At 50.6% G+C, this 13,873-nt stretch overlaps 1 protein-coding gene across 1 annotated transcript in view; it reads right to left on the reverse strand.

The window, feature by feature from the left end:
- Window positions 1-13,873, reverse strand: part of ZFAT (zinc finger and AT-hook domain containing) — a 98,928-nt gene that overhangs the window by 24,031 nt on the left and 61,024 nt on the right. The window contains exon 12 of the mRNA XM_025047589.1: window positions 5,828-5,966. Coding sequence (XP_024903357.1) covers window positions 5,828-5,966 — 139 coding nt within the window. The remainder of the gene's footprint in view (window positions 1-5,827; window positions 5,967-13,873) is intronic.

The raw sequence follows: 13,873 nt of genomic DNA on the forward strand, positions 1-13,873 counted from the left end.
GGTCTACACTCTGCCCAACACACAGGATGGTCTTGTAAAGTGTGAACTACATCACGTCTCTCGTAGCTCAGAAACCCTGCAGTGGCCTTCTGTCACACCCAGAATAAAAGCCCAGCTCCGTGCTGTGTCCCCACTCCCGCCCCCCATTCCCACCTTTCTCTGTCTCGCAGTGACCAGGCTTGTCCCCTAGTCCCCTTGCAGGACACCTGCCTGGAAGCTCCTCCTCCACCATCTCCACCTGTCCCCTCCTCCTCTCTGGGTCCAAACTCAAGCATCACCTTCAGAAAGCCTCTCTGACTCTCCCAGCTAAGGCAACCCCCAACACACAGAGCGCCCCAAACGCTACCCGATTTCCTGACTGTCTGCGTGTCATGGCGACGATCCAGTCTGAACCCGCATTACGTATCACTCCCGCGCACGTCCTCCGGCTGTCTTCCTCCTCACACGGCACCGAGGAGGCCGGGGCTTTGTCCAGCTTTCTCACTGTGCGCGTCTCAGCTCCTGGCATCTGGCAGGTCCTCAACCACCGAGTCTGACGCACTGACGCTGGGTCCCAGCAAACGCCCTTCTTGCTTTAGGTCTTTCTCCAGCCGGCCCCCACCCTCCTCTGTAACTCTGCCCCTCCCTCTGCACTCGCCCTCCCGCGCCCTTAGGTCTTCTCCACGGAGGAAGAGAGCCCCTCGCCCAGCCCGAGCCCCTCGCCCAGCCCGGGCACAGCCCATCTCCTCCTTCCTGCTCGGGCAGGGCTCTGGGAGGAGTGTCCACGCCCTAGAGCTCACTAGAACCTGGTACCGCCCGCTGCTCCTGACACCTATGACCCCTGGGAAGCAAGGGGAGGAGGGCGGCAAGTTCTCACCAGAGAGCATCCCGAATCGTTTAGATTTTATTCCATGTGAGTGCAACTGCCTATTCAAAAAATAGTGAAATTAAGATCGAAACCGGAAAAGTACGTGCAGCCGTCACTTCTTTGCCCCTCCTCATTACTTAGGCAGGTAGATCTCGACCAGGTGTAATTTTGCCCTAGAGAGGGGACATCTGGCAACGTCTAGAGAAAATTCTGGTTGTCACAACTAGGGAGGGCTACTGGCATCTGGTGGATAGAGATCAGGGATGCTGCAAACATCCTACGGTGCACGGGACAGCCCCCAACAACGAATGATCCGGCCCTACGTAAGGCAGTGTCCAGGCTGAGAAGTCCTGCAAGCTCGCTCACAGCAGACTGCGTTCCGCTCCCAGGCACTCTCCTGGCCTTGCACGGGTCACACCTTCCACTTGGGGCCACTGCGCTGCGTCTGACGCCTCACACGTTAAGCCACGTGTTCCTCGTGGCAGCCCCGAGGGGCATTATCAGCTGCTTACGCAGAGGCCCAGGATGGTCAAGTAAGCCTTCGAGGTCACTCAGCTAAGCCAAGAACTGAAACCAAGTCTGGCTAATCCCAGAGCCCACATCCTTGACCTCCGGCTGTGCTGCCTTCCAGAGTGACTTCTGTGCATTATACGGCAATGTGACCAGCCAAATTCTCCAGCCAAATCTCTTCCAACTGGGCTTCTGTGACAGCTCTCATTCTCCGGTCTTCCACCAACTGTCCCCTGATTCAAACTCCTATATGGCCTCCTGGTCCTCCGTCCGGAGCCCCACCACCTCTCAAACACTCAGCCCCTCTGCACGCTGGGGGTCCGCATCCAGCAGTGTCCAGAAACATCCGTTTTCCCCGGCATCACTGCGGCGATGGGAGAACTGAGCTGAACACTGCGTGTTCTCAGGCTGCCACCTTGTTTCTTGCTCACTGGGGAACCAGGGAGGGAGTAGAGGACCTCCGTGCTGATGCCGATGTTGTCCTAACAAAGTACGTGAGAGCCAGACGAATCTCATGGGGATGCATCACACAATTTAAGCATCTGCCAGATGCAGTGACGATGCGCTCGATACTCTGAATCAATTCCATGTCAGTGGAACCTTACAGGGAATTGTTCTGTAACTGGGGTTCCCTGTCTATCAGCTGAAGTCGTGGTGACTCCCCAAAGAGTCACTAGCAGAAATGGCAGCCAACCCAGATGGTGACAGCGCACCCTCTAGCGCCTTCAGCTCACTGCTGTCCAGCCTCCCGATGCTGGGAGGACCGGGAAGCACGGAGGAGTCTAACAGAGACGGGCGACAGAGTCAGCAGAAAGCCGGCAACAGAGCAAATTCTAAACTTCACGAACATTCTACAGAAAAGGCATCTCAAATACTTTCTGAAACTCAAACACTCAGTACCTTTTTTTAAGGCAAAACCAAATGGACTTGTTCTTTTCTTGGCCAAAGGATAATGAAACTTAGTGTTTAGCCAGCTTTGTTATCATTTATTAATCATCTAAAATGGTATATTTCCCTAAAATCATCTTTTAAAGCCCCCCAAGGTATAAGAATCTTTTTTTTTTTTTTTTTTTTTTGCAAAACTGATGTTGCTTCTATAAAGACTTAATATGAGGCACTGAACAAAAGCAAACTATCTCAGGCTACACTCAGGCTTCAACACGAAATTAAAGATTGCTTCTGGGGTACTTTTTAATGGAAAGTAATGCAGGGAGGAAAACATCCTTGCATTATGCTTAAATGAAAATTAATATGCTCCTACATTAATTAAAACTTGAACCTTTGCCACAGTGATGTTAATTAAAGAACAAGAAATGGAAATATGTAATCTAGACCAAACGTATAACTCTGCCAGTTAACTGACATCAAAGCTGAGAGAAATTAATTTTTACTTCACTTCATTAAATTCTTAGGCAATGCACATGAAAAGGTCACCGGGAAACGGGAATTTACTTGCAGCGTGGATATTACATGCACACCATAAAAACTGCCAACCCCCAAATCACGATTCCCGCGTAAGAAATGATGACCCGGGCAAAAAAATAGAATTTCAGGAGCGATTTTAAAAATCGATCATGGCATCTGGTGCTCTTTCTGGAACGCAATATATTCTAGAAGAGTCTCAGGCATTAAAATGTTTGCGCTCCTCTGTGGAGGCTGACATTATTGAAAATTCAATTTCACATCCAATAATACATCTCCCGGAATGGCATGGAATACTTACTGGGGTGGGCAGTCGGAAGGCCTGAATCTGGTACTTGCTCACGTGACCCAGAACCGCTTCCTTAAATGCTCGGGGCGTGTTCTCTAAGGTGACAATGCTAGAGCGTGTATGTGACCTTAACACAGGCGCGGCGGTGAGCAGCAGGAGGATGGGCCACGCAAACATTCACGCCCTAATGCCCGCAGCATGGGAGCATGGTACCCCACCTGATGGAAGGGACCTCAAGGATGTGATTCGGTTGAGGATCTGGAGGTGGGGAGACTATTCCACATTATCGAGGTGGGCCCAGTGTAACCACGGGGGTCCTTAGAAGAAGGAGGCAGGAGAAAACACCATAGTCCCTTCCCTCAGAAACCTACGAGGGACAGAAGTGACTGGGGAACATCTTGGCCGCTGGGTCCTTCCTCCTCAGCTGTCCCGCAGTGCCCTGCTGGCACCCGCCAACCCCTGAGCACGGGGCAGGGAGTCTTCTCCAGAAGTCGACAGCTTTGCCTGCATCGCCGTGCGCCGCCGCTTAAACGCAGCTGACGGACAAGCACCCCTGCCCTTGGTTTGAGACTGCGACATCATTGTGCAAAGACCGCACTTTATTGGTGGTGTCTTCCTATGCTACCGTTTGAGCACATACTCCTCAGTATCAGAATAAGAAATTACAGAGTCCCGTGAAGATGTTGTTTCAGGAGTAGAAGTGGAATACAAAACCAAATGCAGATGGGGAGCATCAGCTACATTAACCCAAAGAACATGAAAAGTTCCCATGGTACCAAATGACTCAGCATTTCCAGCCACGGCAATTTTCTGCAGTCTGCCCCTCTGCCCCCTTCTCCTCCCCTCTCCCCGACGCGAGCATGGGGTGGGCTGTGTGTTCTTGACATTTCTAAGCTGCGCTCATATTCAACCAGCCACCTGATTTCAGAGACGGTTCTCCCGCCAAAACACAATGCCTCTTAAGAGCCAAGAGACATCCAGTTGTTTCTCCTTCAACCTGATATATGTATGTGTAACACGCATATACGCACACACATATACACATATATATATCAAGAAGACCAAAAATACCCCTGAAGAGATTAAAAATAAAACCTAGACCCTTTCAGAGAATGTCAACTGATTACAGAGAGTCTTAGAAAGTTAACTGAAAACTTAGGGCATGGAACAGTTCGACCTTGGCATATTTTTTGCAAGGCAATGATGTAAGTTTGGAGGCACCGAGCAATGATGACGTCATCAAGCAGATGCCCACGCCTGTCCCAACAGCCACAGTAACGTCTATTTCCTGTCACTCCACCCCAAAAGGTGTGAAGGACGTGACACAAATCTCTAGCCCACGACTCCAGCGATTTACTGTGACTCTAGGTGTCCACTCTCTCCTCTGTGATTCCTGGACAGGGTCAAAAACGATGCAATGGCTCTAAAGGTCTTACATATTTTCAAGTTTAAAAAAAAAAAGGAAGGAGACACACAAGAAAGGAATGATAATGTACTGAGAGCCAGACACTGGTGTCCTCTCCGCCACCCCGTGAGATGGCAGCTGTGAACACCATCTTGGGTGAGGGTCCGCGGTGGAGAGCTCGAGTAACCTGCCCAAGTGCACAGCTAAAGGACACAGTCTCACGCCCACCTCGCCATCCTGCTCTCCAGTGCCAGGAAACTGCTGTTCACGAAAACACAAGGATGGGTGGCCTTAAAATTATCCTGAATTTTTTATGCTGTTCGTCATCAGCTCTGTCACCAAACGTGCTGGAGGACACGGTCAATTCATTTGTTTTAAATTAAGATGCATTTTATGGCGATTCCAGCAAGCGGAGCTTCACCCTGCACCAGCACCTGCACAGACCAGTTTGCAGTCCCACATCCCTGTTAACCAGAGAAAGGTTTATAAAACTGTCTTCAGCTTCAAATAGACGCAGGACTTGGGAAAAAGTAGCAACTAACGTTCTGTATGGTGCAATCATTTTTTAGTTGAATTGCTGAAGTCTGGATATAAATACATTTCTTTGTATGGCAGTAGTACATGCGCTAAACCCTCTCAAGTGGGAAAACGTGCTTACTTACTGCAAAAAGAAGCAAAAATCCCCAAACTTTTCACTGTTAGAGGTTCTCATCCATTCTCTTTAGTTTAAATGTTCTAAATGGTTTTTTTTTCATTTTTAGGACAAGTAATCTGAGCACTAAAATAAATATTTTTGGCTAATCTAAAAAAGCTCACCTATAATTGTTTGCCATAGCATTATTTATAACTGCAGTAAAAGAAAAATCTGGAAACCCTATAATGTTCAACAAAAGGGGAATGTTTAAATAAAATGAGGCTGTGCCACTTGATGATGCATTACAAAAAAGCCCTGAGAAATTATAATTATGAAGATGAAAAGAAAAAAAGCATGTCCATGTTAATCAACGTTAAGTACAGACAGTAAGTCGGGAACTTTTGTTTATGCAAAATGTACACGTGGACAATGAAGAGAAGGCAATGCTGATTATGAATGTTACCAGGAGGGCAGTGAGATCTGTGGGTAAATTAGGACTTTTTTCATTCTAGATTTCCATTAACGTTGCCCTAATGCTATCCTGGCAATAAGAAACACAGATAAATACTAATGAGGAGGAGGAAGGCACAATAATGATGAAGAATTAACAACACTCAACATTCAGGGATTAAGGTCACACTGCCAGGTATCCCGGTTCTTCTCAATGGGACGAGGCCCGCTTCGGACGAGCAGGGGCCCCAGAGAGGGCACGTCACTTACCTTGCTGGACGAGCGCGTCGGCTGCCAGCTCCCCGCCGCCCACGTTGGCGTACTCCTCGTTGGGATGCTTCCTGTTGTAGTGCCGCTTCAGGGAGCCAGATATGTTGCACGAGTAATGGCAGTGGGCGCAGCGGAAGGGCTGCAGGGCAAACAACGCGGTTAGGGGAAGGCGAACCCTGGCCGAGACCACGCCCCTGGCCGAGGCCACGCCCCAGCTGAGACCACGCCCCCAAGGAGAGGCACGGCTCCCCTCTGCGCGTCACCCCACAAAGAGCAGGCTCATCCTCCTGGGAAAGATGTGACCTTGGTGTTTAGTCCTGCCTCTGTGGAACCAACCAAGTGACCGGGCAAGGTGTCCCCAGACTAGGAGGGTCTACTCTAAATTCGGTTGCTTTCATTTTTTCTTTCATTTTTGGGGGAGAGGGGGTCCAACCCAGAATTTACAACTTGCTCAAGAAAAAAATAACAAAAAAGCAATACAGTAATCTATCACTTTTTTTTTTTTAAGTGAAAGCCTTTCAAACTAGCTTCCCTTACACATTCATTCCCTGATGTTCTTGCTTCTTTAAACGGTTTCGTCCGCAGTGTTACCTGCAAGAACCTGCATATACACAAGCGTCAACCCATCACTTTGTTCACGGTTAGCGAAATCCACCTGGTCAAATCCATTTCCAACGCCAGCCCGGGCAAGACCAGGCACCTTCGGAACGAGGGCATGCACGGGTTGTGCGGCCATGCCTGCCACCACGCACACTGCTGAGGGGTAAGGGCTTCTGCTCGGACGCCAGGGGGAGCCCAGTGAGGCATGGCTGGCAGCTGGGTGATGGGTGTGTATCTGACCACTGTTACATCCCACGCCTTTACTCCTGGTTGGGTCAATTCCGGAGTGTCCCTCCGAAGCATATGCTGTGCAACCTGACACGCGGCCGACAGAGTCCCAGCTCTGCCGTAGGGCCCCACGGGTAACAAAGTACCTCCCAGCCAGCAAGGCTGGCAGGGCGTGGAGCAGTGCATGGCGCCAGGGGTCCAGCTGGGGCACGTTCCACTCGCCTGTGGCACTGACGGACAATGGGACCTCAGGCAGGTGGCGGGACTTCTCTGAGCACTGAATTTCTCACCAGTAAGATGGGGATGATGACACTGCCTTGGAGGGAGGTTGTGAGAAGTAAATGAAATAACGCACACAGGTATCTCGGATGCCACAGAGACGAGCACTTACTGTTTTCAGTAACGATTTTACACAACTCGTGCTGTGCCTGTGGGAGCCGGGGTGGTTTTAAGACCTCAAAACCACCTTGACTCCTCAATGGTCCCAGTCATTCACCTGTCACCACTACCACCCAGAGGAGCGGAACCAGCAACCGCGGGTCTGTGCAGGGGAAGTGGCCGACAAGCAGGGGAAAGCGTCCCCCCCGCTTTGAGGCTTTGCTCAGCCCCTCTTTCAATGGTTTCATCCTTTCAAGCCTACAGATGTGCTGGAGGGAAGCAAATGAAAAGGAAAACCCTGTCCTGTCCTTGTTGGAGTCCCCTAGGCGCCCCCTCCCGCCAGAAGAGCGGCTCCTGCCCACGGCCCTCACCGGTTCAGCTCCCTTTCTCGGCCTCCAACGTGTCCTCGGCAAAACACTGGAGGCACAGGCAGCACCCTCTTTCCCATCTCTGTAGCTGGCTGCCGTCTCCTACTGTGACATTCCTGATGCAGTGACGCTCCTACCACCAGCTTCTCCTGCTCTGAACGGTCTAGGTCTCCTGCCCAGACCTAAGGTTAAATGCCGGCATTCTCCCAGATTCTGTCCTGGGGCCTGTTTTGTTCCTCTCTGTGGTTCCAGTGGCCCTTTTCACCCCGTTGATGGCTGGGGTCTATATATCTAGTTATGATTCTTCCTGAACCACAGAGAGAAATTTTCAACTGTCTTCCAGGTGTCTCTACACGGATGTTCTGTAGGCATCTCAAAATAAACATATGTGACTTCAGACTCGCTGTCTTTCTGCAAAATCAGCTGATCACCCAAAGACAGACACCTGAGTCCTCCTAGACTTCTTGTCCTCTTTCCTTACTGTCCAGCTAATCACTGAGTCTCGCCCAGGCTCCCTGGGAAACCTTTCCAGAATTTACCCCTGCCCCTCTCCCCGTCAGTCCCGCACAGCAAAAGATGCCACCCCAGGCTCTAAAGGGAATGCTACTGCTCCCACAAGGGTCATTCTCAGACAGAAAGGCACAGGGACACTGATGAGTGAGTCACCCTGCTCCGAAACAGTCCCCAGGGGCCCCGTCCTCGGTGTAGGCCACGCTGTGGTCAGGAGATGCTTTGTGCTACACTGCACGTGCCACATTCGTCTTCCACATAAGACAATTCTGTGCTCCGCCCACAGGTACTGATTAAACCAAAGACCTGGAACGAAGGCAAAAATCAGTCCACCTCCCTCACCTGTCTACTGAGCAGAAAATACGAGGTCTAAAATGCCGATACATGATCATCTGCAAAGTTAAAATAAAAGCCAAAACGTTTTCATGCTTTCATCTCTAAATAAGCAAATATAATGCAATTATTCTTGAAACGTTAGCACTTGCACAAAACAAATCAAAAAAGAACAGCCGAAAATGTTCTACTGCCAGCACTGAGTGGTCAGGGGCACAGAGTCAGGTAGGGACAATTAGAGTGAGACACTGTCCCCACACCTAACCTCAGGCTCACGTGCCAATTTCATCCTTGTCACAAAGCAGATAAGCTGCTTCATGAGTGTCAACTCCTTTTATTCCCCATAGTGGAACTGCTAATGAGGAGAAAAACTGCCAAAACATGAGCAGACAGGCAAAGAAAAAAAAATACGTATACACGTGAGCCCAAATGAGAAATCGTTTCTGATCTACTGATTTCCGTGAAAATCCTCAATTCTCCAAGTTGGAAGGAATGTTTTCAAAGATGGACTGTGAGCAGCCTCCCTTCCACGAGGAGAGAGGAGAGTTCTGTGGCCTGTGATGGTCTGAGCTCAGCCTGCGTCAGGTGCAGGAGGCCCAGCCCCCAGAGCCCCCTGCAGGCCCAACGGCCATGGGGGGTTAAGAAGTTAAACCTCCCTGGCTCTTTCCTTCATCGGCCTTGGCTTCGACTTCTTCTGCCCATCGTAACCTTTTACGTGAAATCGGTCAGCACCTAACTTCTACTTGGGGTCCTCTCTCCATACCTGTAACTGAGGTGTTGTCACATCTCAGCAGGGAATTCTGCTGGGGCTGTTGCAAGTGAAGGAGAGAGCAGATGCCACCCCTATGGCCACCACCGGCATAACGTCTGACTGCATGATTAATATCGCGAGTCTTGAGATTTCATTTCTGAAGTGGGGGATGTACTCAGTGCATCTAAGAAAGATTTCAGTCTGCCATCCATGTCATCATCCAGAACATTACAAAAGGGCCCCGAGCTTTGCCGGGTGACCCTGTGTGGGTAATGGCACTTGGCAGTTCAGAGATGCAATGCGATAAAACTTCTCAGAGTGGAAAAGTTTCTGACGGACACGTTTGCCATCGAGGAGCGAGCAGCCGGCCAGCCAGGGCTTTCGTTTCTGTACGTTTGGTCTTGTGAGTCTAGCGCCCAGTGCTTCAGCGGCCGCCATGGGCAGGCCCCCCGGGGGTCAGGCGGTAGGCGTGTCTTCCGCACGTTACTGAAACTCTTCTCACTAAGACCCCTGGAGCCCGCCCCTCTGGTGGCCGGGTCGGGTGGGTACTCGTTAGGCCTTTTCTTGTTGGGTTTCTTGGTGAACTTGACTTTGTTATTCCTCCCTCCATGAGGGACATTATTCCCTAGATTCCGAGACTCCCTGATTCTTCTGTCTGCCGTCACTCACTCTTGTCCCTCTTCTTGAGCTCATCTCTTATTTTACATCCCTGTCCCCACATTCCAGGTGCTGTTCCGATGTCGCTCACATTTTCTGGCAGTGGGTGTGTTCTGTCTCGGAGCATCGGCTACTGTGTTCTGTGCTCAGATCGGTGTCTGTAGCCCGGAACTTTCCTCTGAGTTTACACTCATGTCTCCAACCACTTTCTGGACCTGCCATCGTGGTGTCCAGAGTTCCGTCCTCTGACCCTCTCCTCTCTCGGTCCCCTCTCTCCGCTGGAGGAGTGCCTTTCTCCTGCGTCAGCCGTGCTGGAAACGCGGAGCCCTCCCGGAGGCTCTCCACCTCTGCTGTGGCACAGCTCCTCGGTCACCAGGCCTGGCCGCTTCCGCCTCCTCCATCTCTCTGAAGCCTTTTCTGGTTTTTTGTTCATTTTAGGGCCTCTGTATTTTTCGTCTGTATCATTACAACAACTAGATAATTGGTTCCCTGCCTTCAGTCTTGTTCCTTTCAAATCCACCCTCTGTCAATTCCCACAGTGACATTTGAAGTTGCCATGCCACCCCCCTCCTCGACACTGGCCGGGGACTTGCACTGCCTAGAGTGACTTTCCCGACACGCACACGTCCCGCTGTGGTCTGGCTGCTCTCCGCCCTCACCTCGTCAGCTTGCACCGTCCCCCGCCTCGTCACAGTCACCCAGGGACCGCCTGCCCCTCTCCCAGCCCACCACAGCGCTGTGTGTATTTATGAATATTAATGAATGAGAACTGCTTGGATGGTTTACCTTTAAAAAAAAAAGGAGAAGAAGTTGGTGGTTAGATGCAGCTGCCTTACGTCTAGGAAATCAGAGAATGCCACACCACACCCCCCACCCCCGTTGGGGCACCCAGAGGAGACAGATGCTCAGGAAATGGTGTGAATGGGGAATCACATCACGTCTTTATTGCTGGCTGGGCTTGTGGCCCGAAAGGCAGTGCAGAGAAGTCCGGCTGGGAGACTGAGACCGGACAGATTCCTCAAACGTCTGCGCCTCAGCCTCCATCTGTGAAGTGGGCGTGCTCCGAGAGCTCTTTGGCAGGCTGGGTGCAGGCCCCCAACCCGGAAGCAAGAGAAAAGCTGGTCAGGTCAGTCACCAAGGACCACAGCTGCACCCCAACACCAGGGAGGGGGACATGCACACCGATAAGAAAGAGGGCCAAGACTACATTATGAGAGACGTCGCATGGCTTATAAGGAGTCTGCATCTGAAGGGCCTGCGCCCTCGTCTCCTCCTCTGCCCCCCGCCCCTCCCCCCGCTCCTCCTCAGGCCCAAGCACAATGGGGGTAAGAACTGCCTCGGGCAGAACTGCAAGCAGAACCGTGTGGGGGGCTGGTAAACTGCCCCCCACTAACAGCAGAGAGCCCAGCGGTGCACAGACAGTCGCAGGGGACACATGAGGGGGAAAACCAGAGGCAGAAGCAAAGACAGACGCCAGAATGGAAAACACCTGGTCCCAGGAGCGACGGGGCAGGTGGCTGCCACGGACTTGTGCCTCTGATGGTCAGCTGTTCAAGAAACGGTCTGCGCCAGAGGTTCAAAGCAACGCGGCCAGTGTGAACGAGACCGGCGCCCCTTCTCCTCCTGGCTGCCTGCAACCTGAGCCTCCGGTCAAGGCCACCGAACACAGAGGACAGTCTTGTTTTGTGTTTATTTTTCCCCTATTTCTTCTAAGATTACAAGTCTGAGAGCATGAGGCTGGGATTTCATTCCAGGACTGGGCATGACAGGAACAAAATCGAGTCTGGGGCTACGGACCCAGAGAGCAAAAGCCAGGTCTTCCTCTAAAGGAGCGCAAAGCCGTCTCTGTTGTACAGTAAGGTCAGAGACAAATTAAACAATTTTAAAAAATAAATGTTTTAAAACCACAGGGTACCCCAAGTTCAAAAATGGCCGCATGGAGGCAATTATCTCATCACAATAAATAACAGTAAATCAATCCACACTAATTGCTTTCCGTGCCAGAGCTCAGAAGACTCGTCAGCATTCTCCAATTATTGATTTTCTGTAATCGCTTATGCTGTCAAAAATGCAGTATTTCCAGAGAATATACTGCACACGATTAGACAGACGGGATTTTAATTTAACGTAAATCAACCCAATTCCCTTCTTTTTTCCGGAAGTGCTTTAAGAATCTATAACACCAGGAAGCCGAAGATGGCATAAGAGGTTTTCCGCAGAGACATTTCAGTTCCAAGCAATTTAAACAATGGTCCCTGGACCACCTCCTCCCCACGTGTAGCAAGACCAGCTTTTCTCTTGCTACAAGGCCGTCCCCACACACACAAGCATGCTTTAAAAAAAAAAAGAAAAACCTGTCATCTCAGATTCACTTTCATGTAGACTAAAAACTGAAGAGCAAAACAAACACTAGGAACAGAAACGCTACACTTGACCTTTTTAACCCCTTTGCCTACGGTTCGGTAATTTCCACTGAACTTGGAAAACGTTCCCGCTAAGTTTACACGCAGTCAGCACGTTGCTGAGAGATGCTGCCTGAGTTCCGAAAGCTACGCTCCTCACTGCAGGCACAGACGATCGCAGCCGCGTGAGGAACAAACGACGAGGGGGCGAACCCCCCGCTTGGCTGCAGAATCAGACGGCTGTGGGTGGCGAGCAGCTCCGTCCACGGAAACAAGGACCGAAACCCCAGCTCCGCCACTTGCTAATCGCGTTATCCCTGAGCACGCCGCCTCGGCCGACTCGGGGCCTCGGTCTCCGCATCTGTGATATGGGAAAATGTGAGGGGAAAATGAGGTGACACGTGAAGCGTGGACTGTGATGCCTCACAGACGGCGGTCACGAAAGGGACCGTCCTCCTGCCTCCTTCATTCCGACTCGAATGTCCCTAAACATTCTGCCTGGAGGGGGAGCTTTCTGATGGGAAGAAGGGGCCACCTCCTGAGCTGCAGGAGAAACGCAGCCAGGACGCCACAAGCCAGGGCCGGAGGACGTGGCCTGCGGGGGCGCACTGAAGTCTCTGGCCAGCGATGGACCTGGCTGGGCTGTACAGACGTGCGGTCCCAAAACCTCTGCTTATTTGAGACCATTCCCATACTTTGCTCCCTTACTCACTAAGGTCAGACTGGCAACCGGGAGTGAATTATTGCCCAGCCGCACCCTGGCGGACCCCGCCCAAATACCACCTTTGTTCAGTTTAGCCCCCTACACAACCCGTGAGCTCTGCTGCCCGGTGTCTTCCCTATATAAGACTCACCTCGGCCTCACATGGGCACGATATAAACACCGTGGGGACCCATCTCGTGATCAGGAGTGCGATGAGGCATTACACTCACTGCCCGGGATTTGTGGCTATCAGTCAGCCAGAGAACTTTCTGGTTGCTATAGGTTCTAAAAGCTATAGCCTTTACATGACAGGATGATATTACATTAGCCCCATTTAAAGACGGCTTTTAAAACATGACAGCTGAAACAATCAGGTGGTCTTCTGCGTCCCACAGAGCGTGGCACATAACTTTCTTACAGCACCTAACACACTTGCTGTTATTTTTACGACTCGTGGGCCTGGTGGACGCAGGCCTAGTTTCATCCTGACATCTCCAGCCCCTGGCGTGGAGCCTGGCACACTAGAGGTGCACAGAAAAGGTATGGCAAAGGAATAAGCAAACAGTTCACGTTTTGCATCAAAAATTCAGATGAAAATTTAGTACTTTATTTATACTTACATTGTCTCTTAGAAATCTAAATGTTAAATTGTGGTTATCATGTACTCCACATAGATGACTTATGAAAAGTTCATCGTTGATAACAAAATCAATGACTGAAATCAAACGAGTTTTGTGAAAATATTTCAGTTGAGCAAATTTTAATTTGACAACAGGCGATATATTCCTCAGGCTTCATGGTATAAATTTTTGAGGGTTCGACTGGTTTTAGGTACATATCAAACATAAATTAAGTTCAAAAATGTCTTTTCAAGACAGCTGTCTGGCTGAGTCCCCTTTTGAAAGGACATGCTCATCTACATCCACAAGGTTTGTGGCCACGGGGAAGGCTGGCCTGCCTTCTGAGGGCCGGGCAGAGGCAGATCTGAGATGTGGCAAACCCAGGCCTCGTTTCAGAAATAACGAAGTCTCAGGTGAGAAAGCACAGTCAGCACTGAGTCACACTGAACGGTTTCCAAAATGCAGTTTGAAAACTGCTGATTTGACTTTTTTTTTT

Source organism: Pteropus alecto, unplaced genomic scaffold (assembly GCF_000325575.1).
Source record: "Pteropus alecto unplaced genomic scaffold, ASM32557v1 scaffold105, whole genome shotgun sequence".
NCBI classification, from domain to species: Eukaryota; Metazoa; Chordata; class Mammalia; order Chiroptera; family Pteropodidae; genus Pteropus; species Pteropus alecto.